The sequence below is a fragment of the Eleutherodactylus coqui genome, chromosome 8, assembly GCF_035609145.1.
Source record: "Eleutherodactylus coqui strain aEleCoq1 chromosome 8, aEleCoq1.hap1, whole genome shotgun sequence".
Taxonomy (NCBI): Eukaryota; Metazoa; Chordata; class Amphibia; order Anura; family Eleutherodactylidae; genus Eleutherodactylus; species Eleutherodactylus coqui.
Window position 1 is genome coordinate 169,249,081 of NC_089844.1, and position 20,519 is coordinate 169,269,599.

At 47.9% G+C, this 20,519-nt stretch overlaps 1 protein-coding gene across 4 annotated transcripts; it reads right to left on the minus strand.

Moving 5' to 3' along the window:
- Nucleotides 1-2,936: 2,936 nt before the first annotated feature.
- LOC136577164 (sulfotransferase 1C2-like) lies at nt 2,937-20,070 on the minus strand. Of its 4 annotated transcripts, none has more exons than XM_066576941.1 (9): nt 19,946-20,070; nt 17,711-17,755; nt 16,919-17,102; nt 15,463-15,588; nt 15,275-15,372; nt 12,985-13,111; nt 3,648-3,742; nt 3,381-3,561; nt 2,937-3,290 (listed from the first exon to the last, which is right to left on the minus strand). In XM_066576941.1, the coding sequence occupies exons 3-9, from the start codon at nt 17,049-17,051 to the stop codon at nt 3,184-3,186; spliced, it is 867 nt and encodes a 288-aa protein (XP_066433038.1). In that variant the 5' UTR covers nt 17,052-17,102; nt 17,711-17,755; nt 19,946-20,070; the 3' UTR covers nt 2,937-3,183. The 4 variants fall into 4 exon arrangements, with proteins under 4 accessions (XP_066433038.1, XP_066433040.1, XP_066433042.1 ...); XM_066576943.1 differs by having other exon boundaries at nt 19,926-20,070; XM_066576945.1 differs by lacking the exon at nt 19,946-20,070 and adding an exon at nt 19,906-19,922.
- Nucleotides 20,071-20,519: the final 449 nt, after the last annotated feature.

Sequence of the window (20,519 nt, forward strand, 5' to 3'; positions counted from 1 at the left end):
CAGAGTACTATAAAGAGAACTGCAAGATGGCACCACGCACCCCTAAACCAGTGCAAGACCCCGAGGATGGTCAACAGGACTTTGAGAAGTTACAGGTTTAGTACCAGATGTTCAGAGATGTCTGCAGCAAGAAGAAAGCTGACTAGCTGCCACCGCCTCGGCCCTATGATTGCCCAGTGAATTTGCTCCCCGATGTTTCTATTCCATTCGGGTGAATCTACAGCCTTTTAAGAAGTGGAGTTGTAGGTACTCCAAGAATACCTTTGAAAAAGGCATTCATTCGACCTTCTTCTTTCCCAACGGGGGCACTCAAATTTTTCATGAAAAAGAGTGACTCAATCCTGTCACCATGTATCGATTACAGGGAGTTAAGCATTACATGAGGGGCCTATTATCTTGAACGGATTCACTCAGTGGACAAATGGAAGACTGCTTTTAGGACAAGGTACGGTCATTTCGAATACCTAGTTATGCAATTCGGCCTTTGCAATGCTCCTGTGACCTTCCAGTACTTTATCAATGATGTATTTCGAGACCTGTTGGACCAATTGCCTTTTGTTGTTGAGTTGGATGTCTCCGACTCCACAGTGGAAGCTATCCTGTCACAATGATTTAGAGATAAGATGCAACTACATCCTTGTGCTATTCTGTCCTACACCTTATCTGCTACAGATAAAAACTATGACGTTGGGAACAGAAAGCTTCTGGCCCTCAAGGTGGCTTTCACCAAATAGAGGCAGCTCTTGGAAGGTGCTCATCATCCAGTAACAGTTCTTACCGACAATAAGAACTTGAAATTTCTCCATACTGCCAAAAGATTATCTGCGAAACAAGCACAATGGGCCCTGTTTTTCTCCAGGTTCAATTTTATTGTGTCCTACTGACCCACTTCCAGAAACGGCAAGACAGATGCTTTGTCCGGGATATTTTTGGAGCCTGAAGAGGGGTCAAACACAGACTATGCAAACCTGTCCTTAAAAAGTTTTGGGGGTATCCTTCTAAAAAACCTTAAAATTACCCTTTCCTCTGTCATCCTTCTAAGGATGTGAAATTTTTTTTTAAAGATAGACTTTGGAGGCGAGAACACCAACTATATGTTCCCAAGGCGGGTCAACTCTAAGTCCTTGAACTAGTCCATGATTCCAAACTTGCCAGTCACCTTGGGGTGACAAAGTCTTTAGAACTCTTGCTTCATTCCTTCTGGTGGCCCGACTGCAGGAGGGATGTGAAGAGGTATGTCACCTCTTGCGAAATATGAACTCAGAACAAGACGCCATGAGCTCACCCTCTGGGTTTCCTACAATCTCTTCTATCCCATCCAAGCCATGGGAATCTATATCTATGGACTTTATAGTGGATCTGCCCCTCTCAAAAAGACTGTCTACCATCCTTGTAGTTGTGGACCGACTCACGAACATGGCTCACTTCATCCCCTTAGAAAAGATTCCGACCGCCGAGCACACCGCAGAGTTGTTGATTTGGGAAGTTTTCCGGCTACATGGAATTCCAGATGATGAGGTCTCTGACAGAGGGATCCAGTTCACTTCAAAGCTCTAGAAACACTTCTGCACGGCCCTAGGAACTACTGTGAATCTCTCCTCTGCCTTTCATCCTCAGTCTAATGGCCAACGTGAGAGAACAAACCAGACTCTTGAGCAGTATCTCCGCTGCTTTGTCTCCCATCTGCGGGACGACTGGGTGGATTATTTATCAACAGCAGAGTTCACCTACAACAATGCTCAGCACAGTTCAACTGCCCAGAGCCCGTTCTACTCCAACTACAGTACACATGCCTTCTTCATTCTTGGCCTCCCATCAACATTCTGGTCCTCATGGTTAATCATAGACTGATGGCGTTAGCAGAAACGCAGAAGTGATTGAAAGAAACTTTACAAGAAGCGCAGCATAACTATTAAAAAAAATGGCTGACCGTAACCGCCAAGCAGTTCCTATCGTCCAGGTTAGAGAAAAGATGTGGATAGTCACCAAGGACCTGAGCAAAAATTCATGGGACCCTTTCCAATTGCAGCAAGGGTCAGCTGGGTGGCATTCTGGCTGAAGCTTCCAGTCAGTCTAAAGATTCAACCTGTCTTTAACATGTCCCTGTTAATGCCATTCAATGAAAATACCTTTGTGGTAAGGCAGCAACCGCCTTCCCCTCCCGTGAAGATTCAGGGCCAAGCTGAGTTCATTGTGGAGAAAATTCTGGACTACAGACTACAGAGAGGTAAGCTACAATACTTTGTGAAGTGACAGGGATATGAGCCAGAGGAGGAGAACTCCTGGGAGACTGAGAAAAAAAAGACTTTTACAAGCCATCTGCAAGCAGAGGGGCTGCTGTTGAGGCTCAAAACTGCAACCTCCTGCACTCCAGTCAGCAGCTCTCTCCACTAGGCCATCCAGGACTTGGATAGTTACTCTGCTGAAACCTAACCTTGTTTTATATTCCTGCTAGTCTAGTTCCTGCCTCCCTTACCTGGCCCCACTCTGCCGCTAATTGGGACTTTCTATAAAAGCCTGGCCCTGACATTCCTTCTCTGCATGATTATTGTGCTCCAAGCCTTGATCAGCTCCACTACTGCCTTCTCCTTTTCTATTAAACTGAGACCTTCTGATACCGACCTCTGGCTAGATAAGTATGGAGGATGTTCACCACCTTGTGGAATCTGTTCCCTGATGTCTGAAAGTCATGATTGTCCAAAAGGGTGGACCAAGCCATTATTGCGGAGGTGTTCCTAATGCATTTACCATTCAGTGTATAAGATATCATTTATAATAGGAGGATAGTGATGTCACAAGTGTAAGATATAGTGGGGACAATAAATGAAAAATACACCCCTCGGCCTGAACACTGGCCTCTGCACCACTTTTTCGTACATACCAACATTCCTGACTTGTAATGGATTGTGTATTATTAAGTGGCAATGTCATTTATGTCAGTTATACTTTTTAATTGTAAGATAATCACAAACACAATTAGGATATTGTTACACATAATTAACATTTACAGGTACAAACATGTAGGGTTGTAAATGAATGTGAGGAGGAGGATCCTGTGACTTCCATACAGGGAATAGTAATACTAGATCTAATACCGAAAAGATAAAAGGCCAAAAAGAGAGAAAATCTGAATCTAAAAAGTTGTAAAAATGTATACAGGTGTATACAGGTGATTTCATGCTCCTAGAAGCGGAAGGTCAGGTCGGTGTCAGACATCTCCTCCTTGTAATATTCATCAAATAACTCATTTTGAGCCACTGTGAAATGACTCTTCCAGTCTCCGCAGGTTCCTGGAATGAAGGAAGTACAAGATTTAGTGACTAAGACTGCAGACGTAGATGTTACTGTAATAGACATCAGTGGGAGGTAAGCATTCATACCTTTCCTCATGAAGGGTGAGATGGTTAGGTCCATGATGGAGCTCGGAATGGTGCTGTAGTTGGCCATGGGGTTGTCTTTCATGGCTTTGAAGGTTGTATGCTGGTGGATCTTCTCCACAACATCCTCGGGTAGATCCTTCCCTATGTACTTCATCACTTTTCTGATTTCTCGCTTTGGGTCCTAAGGAGAAGTTTAGAAGTTCTGATCAGCTCTCACAAGACAGAGACATTGGTATAAAGAAGGCTATTGTGACGTAATCTCCTCACCTCTAACATGTCCTCATAGAAGAGGTAGAGGATGTCTCTCTGATGTCTTATTTTCCAAAAGTCCTTAACGTGATCGCTCCATGGTCCACAAGAAACTACGGGAGGCAAGGAGGACACATTATTACAGGGCATCCCGCAGCCATACGTTAGGCTCAGATCACGTTTTGTGAACACATACAACACACAACGTATCTACCTGGTATGCTCTTGGCATATACACCAAACATATCATCAGGCCCCCATTCACCCAATGGAGGCCAAAAGAGCGTATAGATAGCTGTTGGCTGAACACTCATTTGGCTGATAGGCACCTTGACCGGGAAACCCCATACATATATCGGGATCGGGTAGGCATGTGCCCTGAATGTAGAGTGGGGAGAAAGCAGCAGCCAGACCCCTGTGTCCTCCTCCAGACCACTCTGTCCTCCTCCAGACCCTTCTATCCTCCTCCAGACCCCTCTGTCCTCCTCCAGACCCCTCTGTCCTCCTCCAGACCCCTGTGTCCTCCTCCAGACGCCTTGGTGCTGTAACCTGTCACGGGAGGTGGTGTGACACGGGTTCAGTATGGTGCGGTGATGACAAACAGGGGCAGAGGTGGCATATTGTTTTTCTATAAAAATATCTATACTGAACAGTTCAATAATAAACATAGTTACACCTCATAGAAGGGTTCGTGTACTTTTAATGTTGCGATCTAACTTTACTGTAAACTCTCCCTTAAAGTAACAGTAAATTTACTTAAAGCGAATCAAAATACATGCTTTTCGTCCCTTGCTGACATATACAGCGCAGTACCTCATTAGTCCTCCTGGCAGCAGCAAGGCACATGACTTTCCTCATATTTTATCAGAATAGTTTTACATCTCATTACTTGTGCCGTAACTGCTAAATGCATCCTCATACCGGCCATAGGCCCTGACCTCAAATGCTATGTAAGAGCAGAGTCCCCACTTATGGAAAGCATAAAACATGTCATACACGATACTAAAGTCCAGAGGTCGTCACATCATCAGCTAGTGGTTTCTCTCCCACGTTACATTACTCGATCCCATATACACTCTATACCATGTGCCTAACTGTACCATTACACCTCATCATTATTACAGTCTATTACATCACATCAGGCACATTACACCATCGCCATTAACCCTTTATGCATAACATTATAAACTTCCCATATGTAGTGTCCCACTACAGAAGTCAATGCAGTTAGTTTGCTAAAATATGTGTGTACTGCTTTAATAATGTTGAATGTTTTTTCTCTATGCACATTCTGTCTGGTAACTCACACTCATAGCTGGCCTGTGATTGGAGAATAACCGCTCCTCACTGATTGGTTGATAGAATTTAGTGGAAAAAAAAAAGGTAGTGAACAGAGGAAGTGAATGTAGTGAAGAACAAGAGCACAGAGAAAGCTAGTGAACAGAGCAGAAGTAAAGATCAGAGCTAAAGCCAGTCACAGTGCGGTGAGAAGAGGAAGCGCGAGTACAAAAATAAAGCTTGCCTTGAGAAGACAGAGAGAAAGCATGAGAGATAGTTTAAACAGACCAGAAATGAAAGGAAAGAGAACCAGTTTATGTATTAATCAAGGAGGAAAGAAATAATTTGTGTATCCGTAGCAAGAGAATAAAAAGTGAGTTTGTATGTGTAAAGAAATATAGTGAATAAAGGAATAAACAGTAAGATGAAGAAATACAGAACAAAAGGAAAAGAGAGAAACAGAAGTAAAATCCTGGGGCACAGAAGAGTTTCCTGTACTGGAAAATTGTGAAAAAGCCTAAATGTGCCGATGCGGCTTCTGGACTTATTTCTCTGAGTGCGCAGATGTAACTACTGTGCTTGCCTGGATTTGTCCATCTCAGGAAACACAAGAAGGTCCATTGTGTAACGTGCCAGCTACTGAAGATTTACCTCTGAAAATAAAGTCTTTATTGTTTCATGGTTCATCCGGACTCCTGGAGTCCCTTCTCACCACGTCACCATCTGCACTCAGGTACCACACCACTCTCCAGGGATAAGGACTACCATACCCATTTTATTTTAATTTATCCATTTTACTTATCATTTCGCCTGGGACAGGTCTCGACCTGGATTCAGGCTGGTGTCACAAACTAAGATTTTTCACCTTTTAATTACTGTGGTTGCTGCTGTGGTTGGGAGGGGAGCAATGGATGCATTGCCACCGCTGACATGGTCACCAACTTCTTCGCGGGTGGGCACCACACATATACCATTACACTTTAATAACACATAATTTTCACTTATGTTAGCTTTGAACAACTATTAATTACCAGGAGCTCCTAAAATAGCAGAAGCAGTGATCACCACCTCACTGACTCCTTAGAAAAGAAAGTCTTCCGGAGTGTAACGGTGGTGGATGATACGATGCGGACAGCGGACTGCAAAAATCTAGCTTTTTATTATAACTAGTAAGGTAGATATGCTTGAACTGGATATACAAACGATTGATAATAGTAATGCAGCACCAACGGTTAGTGATAAGGCCTGACTATCATTACCTAATGATCGTAACCTGTGGTAGATATGGTACATAATGTACAGTTAATTCACACTATCACAGAATTACCCATACCACAGGAAAGTCATATACAATTTCTTGAGTAAGGGATAGTTCAATAAAGACAGCAGCTCTTCGCACACAGTCAATATTTACTGAAGAGGTGCCAAGGAGCTGATGCACAACAAGGGAAAAGATAAATTCCTTTCAATGCAAAGCTCCAACAATAAATAAAACTATCAATATCAAAGTCTCTATCTAGCAGGCCTGCTTACGGTCTATCTCTGATTGTAAGTAAGAAAGTACCTGAGTAAAAACTAAGTATGCCCACAAACAAACTCTACTGTCCTTCTCACGGTGATGGGAGTACAGAGTTGTGCAATGTCCACCACCGGTCTCCAAACATTCAACTGTAGAAGAAAGGATCAGTCTCTGGAACGCCTCCCGCAGCCTCCCTCTTTTTTAGCAATACAGACTTCTTCTGTAGCACTTCTTCACTGACCAGTGCTGCTCCGGCCACAGCTAACAGCCCACACAGTCTCTCAGCTGCCCCTAGTCCCAGTCAGCTATACACATTCTTCGGTGACTCCTAAGCAGCGCAGAATAAGTTGCCGCTATACAAATAAAGATTATTATTATTCCCCCTGGGTGCTCCATCATCACTTTGCCATCTTCGGGAAGTTCACACCCATTCCGGGGGTAGAGTTTAGTTTTGGTGGGAAAACATTCCCTCATGCAAATAAATGTATGCACGAGCGTAACAAATATTCGCAATTGTGAACTAGAGATGAGCGAGCACCAAAATGCTCGGGTGCTCGTTACTCGGGACGAAATTTCCGTCATTTCGAGTAACGAACCCTATTGAAGTCAATGGGCGACCCGAGCATTTTTGTATTTCGCCGATGCTCGCTAAGGTTTCCATTTGTGAAAATCGGGGCAATTCAAGAAAGTGATGGGAATGACACAGAAACGGATAGGGCAGGCGAGGGGCTACATGTTGGGCTGCATCTCAAGTTCCCAGGCCCCACTATTAAGCCACAATAGCAGCAAGAGTGGGCCCCCCCCCCCCCAACAACTTTAACATCTGAAAAGCCCTCATTAGCAAGGCATACCTTAGCTAAGCACCACACTACCTCCAACAAAGCACAATCACTGCCTGCATGAGACTCCGCTGTCACTTCTCCTGGGTTACATGCTGCCCAACCCCCCCCCCCCCTGCACGACCCAGTGTCCACAGCGCACACCAAATTGTCCCTGCGCAGCCTTCAGCTGCCCTCATGCCACACCACCCTCATGTCTATTTATAAGTGCGTCTGCCATGAGGAGGAACCGCAGGCACACACTGCAGAGGGTTGGCATGGCTAGGCAGCAACCCTTTTTAAAAGGGGCGGGGCGATAGCCCATAATGCTGTACAGAAGCAATGAGAAATCCAATCCTGTGCCACCTCCATCTGGAGCTGCACACGTGGGCATAGCAATGGGGAAGCTATGTGCCACACACTATTCATTCTGTCAAGGTGTCTGCATGCCCCAGTCAGACCGCGTTTTTTTATAAATAGTCACAGGCAGGTACAACTCCGCAATGGGAATTCCGTGTGCACCCACAGCATGGGTGGCTCTCTGGAACCCACCGGCTGTACATAAATGTATCCCATTGCAGTGCCCTGGACAACAGAGCTAACGTCAGATTAAATGCAGGTGGGCTTCGGCCCACACTGCATGCCCCAGTCAGACTGGGGTTCTTTATAAGTAGACACATGCAGTTACAACTCCGTGTGGACCGACAGCATGGGTGGGTGCCAGGAAGCCACCGGCGGTACATAAATATATCCCATTGTATTGCCCAGCACAGCTCAGGTAATGTCATGTTAAATGCAGGTGGGCTTCGGCCCACACTGCATGCCCCAGTCAGACTAGGGTTCATTAGAAGTGGATACATGCAGTTACAACTCCGTGTGGACCGACAGCATGGGTGGGTGCCAGGAAGCCACCGGCGGTACATAAATATATCCCATTGCAGTGCCCAGCACAGCTGATGTAACGTCAGCTTTAATGCAGGTGGGCAAAAAATTAATTACACTGTAGGCGAGGGCCCCAAAAAATTGGTGTACCAACAGTACTAATGTACCTCAGAAAAATTGCCTATGCCCAACCAAGAGGGCAGGTGAAACCCATTAATCGCTTTGGTTAATGTGGCTTAATTTGTAACTAGGCCTGGAGGCAGCCCAGTTAAAATAAAAATTGGTTCAGGCGCAAGTTTCAACGCTTTAATGAGCATTGAAACGTATAAAAATTGTTTACAAAAATTATATGACTGAGCCTTGTGGGCCTCAGAAAAATTGCCCGTTCGGCGTGATTACGTGAGGTTTCAGGAGGAGGAGCAGGAGGAGGAGGATGAATATAATACACAGATTGATGAAGCTAAAAGGTCCCCGTTTTTGATGGTGATAGAGAACGATGCTTCCATCCGTGGGTGCAGCCTACATATTGTTTAGGTATCGCTGCTGTCCGCTGGTTGAGAAGAAAAGTCTGGAAAAATCCAGGCTTTGTTCATCTTGATGAGTGTAAGCCTGTCGGCACTGTCGGTTGACAGGCGTGTACGCTTATCCGTGATGATTCCCCCAGCCGCACTAAACACCCTCTCTGACAAGACGCTAGCCGCAGGTCAAGCAAGCACCTCCAGGGCATAGAGCGCGAGTTCAGGCCACGTGTCCAGCTTCGACACCCAGTAGTTGTAGGGGGCAGAGGCGTCACGGAGGACGGTCGTGCGATCGGCTACGTACTCCCTCACCATTCTTTTACAGTGCTCCCGCTGACTCAGCCTTGACTGGGGAGCAGTGACACAGTCTTGCTGGGGAGCTAGAAAGCTGTCAAAGGCCTTAGAGAGTGTTCCCCTGCCTTTGCTGTACATGCTGCCTGATCTCCGCACCTCCCCTGCTACCTGGTCCTCGGAACTGCGCCTTCTGCCACTAGCGCTGTCGGATGGGAATTTTACCATCAGCTTGTCCGCCAGGGTCCTGTGGTATAACATCACTCTCGAACCCCTTTTCTCTTTGGGTATGAGAGTGGAAAGGTTCTCCTTATACCGTGGGTCGAGCAGTGTGTACACCCAGTAATCCGTAGTGGCCAGAATGCATGTAACGCGAGGGTCACGAGAAAGGCATCCTAACATGAAGTCAGCCATGTGTGCCAGGGTACCTGTATGCAACACATGGCTGTCCTCACTAGGAAGATCACTTTCAGGATCCTCCTCCTCCTCCTCAGGCCATACACGCTGAAAGGATGACAGGCAAGCAGCATGGGTACCCTCAGCAGTGGGCCAAGCTGTCTCTTCCCCCTCCTCCTCATGCTCCTCCACCTCCTCCTCCTCAACGCACTGAGATATACACAGGAGGGTGCTCTGACTATCCAGCGACATACTGTCTTCCCCCGCCTCCGTTTCCGAGCGCAAAGCGTCTGCCTTTATGCTTTGCAGGGAACTTCTCAAGAGGCATAGCAGAGGAATGGTGACGCTAATGATTGCAGCATCGCCGCTCACCATCTGGGTAGACTCCTCAAAGTTTCCAAGGACCAGGCCCATTTTTTCTGTAAAGAATTGAGGAGGCTGACTCCCACTGCGCCGCCCATGTTGGAGTTGGTATTCCACTATAGCTCTACGCTGCTCATAGAGCCTGGCCAACATGTGGAGCGTAGAGTTCCACCGTGTGGGCACGTCGCACAGCAGTCGGTGCACTGGCAGATTAAACCGATGTTGCAGGGTCCGCAGGGTGGCAGCGTCCGTGTGGGACTTGCGGAAATGTGCGCAGAGCCGGCGCACCTTTCCGAGCAGGTCTGACAAGCGTGGGTAGCTTTCCAGAAAGCGCTGAACCACCAAATTAAAGATGTGGGCCAGGCATGGCACGTGCGTGAGGCTGCCGAGCTGCAGAGCCGCCACCAGGTTACGGCCGTTGTCACACACGACCATGCCCGGTTGGAGGCTCAGCGGCGCAAGCCAGTGGTCGGTCTGCTCTGTCAGACCCTGGAGCAGTTCGTGGGCCGTGTGCCCCTTCTCTCCTAAGCTGAGTAGTTTCAGCACGGCCTGCTGACGCTTGCCCACCGCTGTGCTGCCACGCCGTGCGACACCGACTGCTGGCGACGTGCTGCTGCTGACACATCTTGATTGCGAGACAGAGGTTGCGTAGGAGGAGGAGGGTGGTTTAGTGGAGGAAGCATACACCGCCGCAGATACCACCACCGAGATGGGGCCCGCAATTCTGGGGGTGGGTAGGATGTGAGCGGTCCCAGGCTCTGACTCTGTCCCAGCCTCCACTAAATTCACCCAATGTGCCGTCAGGGAGATATAGTGGCCCTGCCCGCCTGTGCTTGTCCACGTGTCCGTTGTTAAGTGGACCTTGGCAGTAACCGCGTTGGTGAGGGCGCGTACAATGTTGCGGGAGACGTGGTCATGCAGGGCTGGGACGGCACATCGGGAAAAGTAGTGGCGACTGGGAACCAAGCCTATACGGCAGCATCTCCAGGCTGATCAATTTGGCTATGTGCACGTTTACCGCTTGAGCGTGTGGGTGCGTGGCGGCGTACTTGCGCTCAAACACTTGCGCTAGTGACGGCTGGACGCTGCGCTGACAGACATTGGTGGATGGGGATGAGGACAGCGGAGGTGAGGGTGTGGGTGCAGGCCAGGAGATGGTAGTGCCTGTGTCCTGAGAGGGGGGTTGGATCTCAGTGGCAGGTTGGGGCACAGGGGAAGAGGCAGCGGTGCAAACCAGAGGCGGTGAACGGCCTTCGTCCCACCTCGTGGGGTGCTTGGCCATCATATGTCTGCGCATGCTGGTGGTGGTGAGGCTGGTGGTGGTGGCTCCCCGGCTGATCTTGGCGCGACAAAGGTTGCACACCACTGTTCGTCAGTCGTCTGCACTCTCAGTGAAAAACTGCCAGACCTTTGAGCACCTCGGCCTCTACAGGGTGGCATGGCGCGAGGGGGCGCTTTGGGAAACAGTTGGTGGATTATTCGGTCTGGCCCTGCCTCTACCCCTGGCCACCGCACTGGCTCTTCCAAACTGCCCTGCTGCTGCACTTGCCTCCCCCTCTGAAGACCTGTCCTCAGTAGGCTTAGCAAACCAGGTGGGGTCAGTCACCTCATCGTCCTGCTGCTCTTCCTCCGAATCCTCTGTGCGCTCCTCCCTCGGACTTACTCCAATTACTACTACCTGAGTGATAGACAACTGTGTCTCATCGTCATCGTCCTCCTCACCCACTGAAAGCTCTTGAGACAGTTGCCGGAAGGCCCCAGCCTCATCCCCCGGACCCCGGGAACTTTCCAAAGGTTGGGCATCGGTCACGACAAACTCCTCCAGTGGGAGAGGATTCGGAACCATTGCTGCCCATTCTGGGCAGGGGCCCGAGAACAGTTCCTGGGAGTCTGCCTGCTCCTCAGAATGTGTCATTGTAATGGAGTGAGGAGGCTGGGAGGAAGGAGGAGCAGCAGCCAGAGGATTCAGAGTTGCAGCAGTGGACGGCGCAGAACTCTGGGTGGTCGATAGATTGCTGGATGCACTTTCTGCCATCCACGACAGGACCTGCTCACACTGTTCATTTTCTAATAAAGGTCTACCGCGTGGACCCATTAATTGTGAGATTAATCTGGGGACGCCAGAAACGTGCCTCTCTCCTAATCCCGCAGCAGTCGGCTGCGATACACTTAGATCAGGAGCTCGGCCTGTGCCCACACCCTGACTTGGGCCTCCGCGTACTCGCCCGCGTCCACGTCCACGTCCTCTAGGCCTACCCCTACCCCTCAGCATCGTGTATTACCAGTAGTGCAGAAACAGAATGCTGTAATTAAATGTGCCGCTTATTGGCCTGTGGTTGGTGGCTGACTTCGCTTACGGAATGCACAGCAGAGCCAGGAAAGAATTTTGTGCAAGCCTGCTGTAACACTTAGCTGGCTGCGTATTAATTAGGACTACTACCCCCAGCAGAGACGCAGTACAGTCAGGACGGTCACAGGCAGCCCAAATATATTTTTTTGTCCCAAATTTTTTTGGAAAAGCCCACTGCCTATATAGACAGTATACGTCTTTCACCTTTTTCACTGTCCCTGCCTCAGCACTACTGGCCCTATACTATGTAAAATTACTGCAGACTGAGGACGCAATGCTCTGCACGGCCGATATACAAAAAAAAAAAGTGCAACACTGCAAAAAGCAGCCTCAACAGTACTGCACACGGTCAGATGTGCCCCTAAGAAGGACCGTTGGGGTTTTTGAAGCCTAAAATAACTCCTAACGCTCTCCCTATAGCAGCTCCGGCATCAGCAGCACTTTCCCTGATCTCTGTCAGAACGCATCTGTGGCGAGCCGCGGGAGGGGACGATTTATATACTCGGGTGACACCTGATCTCCCCAGCCACTCACTGCAGGGGGGTGGTATAGGGCTTGAACGTCGCAGGGGGAAGTTGTAATGCCTTCCCTGTCTTTCTATTGGCCAGAAAAGCGCGCTAACGTCTCAGAGATGAAAGTGAAAGTAACTCGAACATCGCGTGGTACTCGTTACGAGTAACGAGCATCCCGAACACCCTAATACTCGAACGAGCATCAAGCTCGGACGAGTACGTTCGCTCATCTCTATTGTGAACACATTTGTGGGGTCCCCACTTACATGTGCTGTACTGGTTGTGAGGGGTCTTGGAAGCATTTCAAGATGGCATTTAGGGGGTCCAATTGTGCCCTCGTTACTAGGCCATCTATAAGATGTCAGAGTGCTTTCATGATGGTCTGTGCCCATAAATCAGCAGATAAAGTATATAGATCCTATATGTACCTGTCCCTTTTATGAACTGGTGAAGAAATTCGTCAAATGTCCCCGGATCCGGGAGGACAAGGTTCATGCGGTAGAAATGATAATATGACACCAATACGTCCTTAGGATTTCGGGCCACGTAAATAATCTGTGGAGGAGAGGATCATAAAAATTGGATAATCGAGAATGAACAGGATCTACAGCGAGACAGAGACCTGAAATGGCACAAGATAAGAAAGTACAAGAGGGAGAGAAAGTCCAGAGATTGACCATACTCTACAGAATAAGACAGAAGGTTATATTGGAAGGCGGACATAGGTGTACTGCAAGAGACAGATGGAGAGAGATCATACATGTTGGGCCGAGCTCTACAGAAGGAGAACTAGACCCAGCCTTACAGAAAGCATGAGAGGCCTGAGAACAGAGCAATAATGGATCTAGCCAGGTAGAACGAGACATACACCTGTTTATAAAGTAACTGCGAAGGATGTAAAATGAATGACCCCTTTATTATTGGCGCTTCACTGTATGGAATACTCCCCGTGACCCCGGAGTGCAGCATAAAGTCACGTGATAAGTTTATCATGGATCAGTTTCAGTGTGAATCCACATTTGATGGGTAAATCCAGCAATATGAGTGACCAGGCGTTCAGCTGAGGAGACAGCGGGGTACAAGATGGCAGCGGTTCACAGGGGCCCAACCGTCTCCTTTCCTTTAAGGCTGAAGCATAACCCACCTCAGCTACTAGCAAGGGGGATACGATTTTAGCAGACTTGATAACTGCAATTCAGTCCTAGATTATAATCGTGACGCCAGTGTCCCTAGATGCGTCATCAGTTACTCGATGTGAATAAATGAGTTCACAGACAAACAAAATGCTTCTTAACATGAAGTTACAGTCTTGGGAAGAGTTTCCTGAACTCTACCTTTCTGAACACATTTGAAAATAGACGGTTCTTCTCCCAAAGCGCACAGATCCTCAGTCTCTGTTATCTGAAGGGCACTTGCTTGGGTTACATGGTCTCTCATATCACTCTCACTTTAGTCGTTAGCTGTAGCAGACTTCTGCACTTGCCCTCCATATGCAGTTCAGCACGTACGGCTCTTGCGTTCTCATACTGACTCCTAAGCATCATCTCCTGTGCTTTCATTCCCGGAGGAAACAAACTTTCAGCAGCAGAGACATAGCGGCAGCCTAGCCCCGGCAGGAGCATCAGCCCATCTCTTCTGCGCGCACCTCCTTCTCCGACGACAGACACCACACTACTCCACTCTCTCACTAACTCCTCCCTATTCTACTCCAACCACCAATCACAACACACTGAGAGACAAACAAACATTCTTATAGACAAACAGACTTACAAATGATGGAGGGTCCCTGCTCTGGGTCACTACACTTCCAATGAGGCCGGGTCATCTGTGCTAGACTAGCCGGGGCGGGATTTCACTGCCAACTGTAGGGGGTTTTCTCATTTAACAGTGTGGAGAGTATAGAGAGAATGATGTGATCGAGAAAAAACATCCAGCAAAAGGGGATTCTGTGGATGGCAACAACTCAACACCAAAAGGGGTCAGAGGAGGATGTCAGGAATCGTTCTGACCAACAGATGCTGCACAGTTGGGAGCAGCCGAATACAACACTGGGGCTCCAAGGAACGTGTGCAACTTGCCATTGCTTAGCATGGATGGGCTATAACATTAGACGACCAGTTCCAGCGCCCTTGTGTCTAAGAGAAACAGAAAGATGAATCTCAGGGGGCAAAAGCGCTCAAAACCTGTATGACTGAGCAGTAAGCACCTGCTCAGATGAATCCAAATTTCTGTTACGCTGTGCTGATAGGAGGTCAGAGTTTGGTGCAAGCAACATGAATCGCTGACCCCTTCCTGTCAGGCTGAAGGAGGTGCAGTAATGGTACATAGAATGGTTTCTTGTCACACCCAGGTCCTCTGGTACTTGTGGATGCATGTCATTAAGGATTCCTGTGATTCTGAAGATCAAAGTAGATCTAACGTGCTACTAGATGGGGGTCTCTGATCAGTGGCTGTTTAGTAGATGGACCCAATTAGAACAATAGAGAAGGACCTGATTCTACAGCAAGAGACGGACGAGGACCTTTAGAGTAATGGGGGGACCAAACCCTACAGCAAGGGAGGTAGACCTGGTTAGAGATAAGCCTGGGATAGGAAGCAGACAAGTGATATGACACATAGTTGGAGCAAGCTTTATAGTAGCAGTGAAGTAGACAGGGCAGGAGATGGAAGATTAGCCGCTTGTCATCAGCCGTGATCCACGAAGAGCCACGTCAGTACCTTACAGTTCTTCTCCCAAAAGCTCTCTGGCAGGAGGTGGACGGGTAAATGGGACTTGATAAAGCGAGGAGGCTTCATTTCATTAAGTTTCTCAATGCCTAATGAAGAGGCAAATTGATTGTTAGAACATACAGACCATATATGATACAGAAGAGGTGTAACAAAAATAACCCATCTGCAGCACTTACCTGTCGGCATACCAGGCACGGCAAACTCCAGGAAGGGCACCCGCTCATATATGGCTCCACGTTGGCTTGCCTTAGTCTCTCCATCGTGAAGAACTAAGTCCACAATCTCACTCATCCAAGTGGTACCTACCAAGGGTCAACATGACGCAGAATAATTGTGATTGTTCCCAGCAGGAGAAACCAAGTAATCTTGTAGATATGATACCTTTTAATGGCTGACAAAAATACTTGATGTTGCAGCAAGCTTTTAGGGATATCGCCCCCTTCGTCCGGCTAATGAATGAAACTAGTTTGGATGGCACATAATTATAACATACAGATGCAGAGGGGAGGGGGAACACCCCTCAATCTAAATAAATGTTCACACACAGAAATTTTAGACTATGGCCCCTGCCCACGGGCGTAGCGGTATCCCGCGGCAGAGATCCGCCGCGGGAGCCGCTGCCCAGGAGCAGGAGCTGGCAGACGAATCTCTGTCAGCCTATCTGACAGGTAGGCTGACCATGGGGAATTGTGGCAACTCACAGCATGCTGCGCATTGCCGGCCACGAGCGGAGAATCACAATGGTTCTCTGCTCGTGGACAGGGGCCGGCGCTTTCCATAGCAATGCTATGGAAAGCTTCAGACGGCGTGATTCGCCGGCAATTTACCACTGGGGAAATCACACCCGTGGACAGGGGGCCTTAAAAAAACACAAGACAGTCTGAGCAGAGAGACAAACACTAAATCAGTCCACAGAGCTGAGGAATGTGACAGTTTTATGATGTCTCTTATCACTAATGCAGACATAAGAAGATAGAAGATTAAAAAAATACTACCTCAACAGCACCACCTATTGGAAGGAAACATTCTTACAATTAATTTCAAAATTTTTATGAGAAAAACAAAAAACAGACAATGGTTGAGAAGAGGACACCCATCTTGACCTCCTTCTGACTTTTCATATTTCTCACTTATGCAAGAATCCCGGGCTGAGGTCCAAACATTGCCTTGCATTAGTGATAAGAGACAACATAAAACTGTCGCATTCCTCAGCCCTGTGGACTGATTTAGTGTTTGTCTCTCTGCTCAGACTGTCTTGTGTTTTTTTAAGTCTCAAATTTCTGTGTGTGAACATATATTTAGATCATGAGGGGTGCCCCCCCTCACCTCTCCATCTGTATGTTATAATTATGTGCCACCCAAATTAGTTTCATTCATTAGCCTGACGAAGGGGGTGAGATATCCCCGAAAGCTTGCTTTAACATCATGTATTTTTGTAAGCCATTAAAAGGTATCATATCTACAAGATTACTTGGTTTCTCTTACTGAGAACAATCCCACTTCCCTCTACTGGCGACACCGGACCAAACCCTATTATCATATTGAAGAATACTTAGACATGGGGAATGAGGGCTTTCTGGGCACCTCCAGGGCACAGGTGGGTTGCAGCCGCCGCACCTTCTTTGATCTCACCAGATTTGAGGTAGGTGTCTATCAGCAGGTCCCCTTCTTCAGCCTGGAAATTCCACACGTTCTCCCAGTTGTCTGCAAAGTATGCGACGACTGGCATATCACCCACCATTTTCAGAGGAGGACGACTAGCCATGTCTGCAGATGTATCAGCCGGAGATTGGGGGTATAGGTTTCAGGTATCAGTCTGTATGGTGCAGCAAAGAAAGAGTTAACCAGAAGCAGCGCCAAACTTTTCTTTATTGGCCAAATCTGCTTCTAATCTCAAATCTGCTTCAAATCTGTTTCTTATCTCATGCTTATCTTTAGTTACAAGATGTAGATTGTCCTTCCTAAAGAAGCGGAGTGCCAATATCATTCTTGGGAGGAATGCTCTAGTCACATCCAGAGCTGCATTCATAATTCTACCAGCTGCCTCTTCCACAATGCAGCTCTGGATGTGAATGCAGATATACATCTTACACACCTGTGCAGGTATCAACATCCTAACTTAGGGGTGGGAAGGGGAATAATATTTTCACCAGGGGCTCCTCAGACTTTAAGCCGTCTCTGCCTTCCCCTAGTTCCTTGTAGGACCAGATCCGCCCGTGGAAATGTTACAGCATGTAAAAGAATTATTCATGGTTTGAGAGCAGTAATCCTCTATCTGTCCTACTGCTCTGCCTGTGACAGTGTCAGTCTCCACTGTAGTCCTAGCATTCTATTCATGAACCAGGAGGTCCTGGATGAACATAGCTGTAGATCCCACCCTGATGAAGGATTGCTGCGCTATCCAGAAAAACATATGGTGCCTACCTGGACGATGGCAGAGAGGACGGGCACAGCTTGGCACACCGGCTTCTAATACAGGAGGAGAGACATTGAGAAAAGAGAGAGACAAGGGGGCGGGGTCTACTGTGATGCAATTACACGTTCAAAGGAGATAGAAGATAAAGTTACCTCTACTTCCATTGAAACCTCGTCAAGAGGTATCACTTGGCTTAGCTACACCATTTTAACATACAGTATCACACACAATAGGATTAGATACATTAGCTGAGCAGGCAGTATCACACATAATAGGATTAGATACATTGGTTAAGCTGACAGTATCACAAATGATAGGATAAGATACATGACTCAGCAGACAGTATCACACATGATAGGATTAGATACACAGCTCAGCAGACAGTAACACAGGGTAGGATTAGATACACGGCTCAGCAGACAGTATCACACGATAGGATTAGATACAAGGCTCAGCAGACAGTATCACACATGATAGGATTAGATACACGGCTCAGCAGACAGTTTCACACATGATCGGATTAGATACACGGCTCAGCAGACAGTATCACACATGATAGGGTTAGATACACGGCTCAGCAGACAGTTTCACACATGATAGGATTAGATACACGGCTCAGCAGACAGTATCACACATGATAGAATTAGATACATGGCTCAGCAGACAGTATCACACATGATAGGATTAGATACACGGCTCAGTAGACAGTAACACACGGTAGGATTAGATACACAGCTCAGCAGACAGTATCACACATGATAGGATTAGATACATGGCTCAGCAGACAGTATCACACATGATAGGATTAGATACACGGCTCAGCAGACAGTATCACACATGATAGGATTAGATACACGGCTCAGCAGACAGTATCACACATGATAGGATTAGATACACGGCTCAGCAGACAGTATCACACATGATAGGATTAGATACATGGCTCAGCAGACAGTATCACACATGATAGGATTAGATACACGGCTCAGCAGACAGTATCAAACAGGGTAGGATTAGATACACGGCTCAGCAGACAGTATCACACATGATAGGATTAGATACACGGCTCAGCAGACAGTATCACACATGATAGGATTAGATACACGGCTCAGCAGACAGTATCACACATGATAGGATTAGATACACGGCTCAGCAGACAGTATCACACAGGGTAGGATTAGATACACGGCTCAGCAGACAGTATCACACATGTAGGATTAGATACACGGCTCAGCAGACAGTATCACACAGATGTCACGCGGGCATAAGCAGATTTGTGTGTGCAAAAATAAACATGCAAGCATGCTCCCATTTACTGAAATAAGCGAGTTAATTAGTTCAATATGCGCTATTTTAGAGCCCGCGGTGTATTATCGTGTGGATAGAATGGGTTCTATTCACTGCGTATTGTGCTGAACACTCTCCCAGGCCGAGACAGCCAGACCAGAGAAACCCGACAGTGCGGGGCAGGAGCAGTGTTGTGCCTGCAGCGGAGCGCCACCTGCCTGCGGCTCCTGCACATCAGCATATCTGAGCAGCATTACACAAACTTTGCGCACAGAAGGTGCAGTGAATAGAAACCTTCAAGTTCGATGGGTTCTTTCACATCAGTATTTCTCACACAAACACGCGGTGCGACCGGTCTGAGTGCGCCCGGAGATCAATGGGCTTGTGGGACGCACACAACCTGCGCAGAAAACCCGCCGATACGCACAAAACCAATGCTGTGACTGTCGTTTTCATGCACACAAATACAGGCCGGCGAAATACGTGGCTTATTGGCGCGCCCGAAATGTGCCTCCACTTGTGTGCCGTTAGACTGCCAGGAGTGCGCAGGTGAGAGGCGGCCGGGGTCCGATGCGGACCACCCACAGTCACACAGCTGTTTTCTTATGTTAGTCCTAACATTCCATGACTAGTGTCCCAGAACGCCAAAATGTGCGAGTCTGCAAGATGTGCCCCTCCTCCTCCTCTACATGACTCTGGGGTCCATTCTTTAGTCTGTAACCATGGAGACACATAGGTCTGACCTGTGCGCTGAACACTCCCCGGTATACATCAGGGACCATATACCTATCCCGGGGACTGGAGTTAACCCCCTTCCCCTCAGCGACTACTTCTTATCCCACTTGTACGGTCGGACATCAGCCAGGAGAACCTTACAATCCAAGAATCTGTGCGGGACGGCCGAACGGCGAGCACTTACCGAGGACGGCGAGCACTTACCGAGGACAGCGAGCACTTACCGAGGACAGGAGACTCAGCAGTGCGGAGCAGCAGGCGGAACCAGTAACTGCTGGAGGGGGTCATGTGACAAACAACACCCCGTCCAAGTATCTGAGAAGTGTATAACCAGAGGAGGCACAAGTCTAATATGGGATTAGCTACACGGCTCAGCAGACAGTATCACACATGACAGGATTAGATACACAGCTCAGCAGACAGTATCACACATGACAGGATTAGATACACGGCTCAGCAGACAGCATCACACACACACGGTAGGATTAGATACAGGGCTCAGCAGGCAGCATCACACACACACACACACGATAGGATTAGATACAGGGCTCAGCAGACAGCATCTCACACACAGGATAGGATTAGATACAGGGCTCAGCAGACAGCATCACACACACACGATAGGATTAGATACAGGGCTCAGAAGACAGCATCTCACACACAGGATAGGATTAGATACAGGGCTCAGCAGACAGCATCACACACACACACACGCGATAGGATTAGATACAGGGCTCAGCAGACAGCATCACACACACACACATGATAGGATTAGATACAGGGCTCAGCAGACAGCTT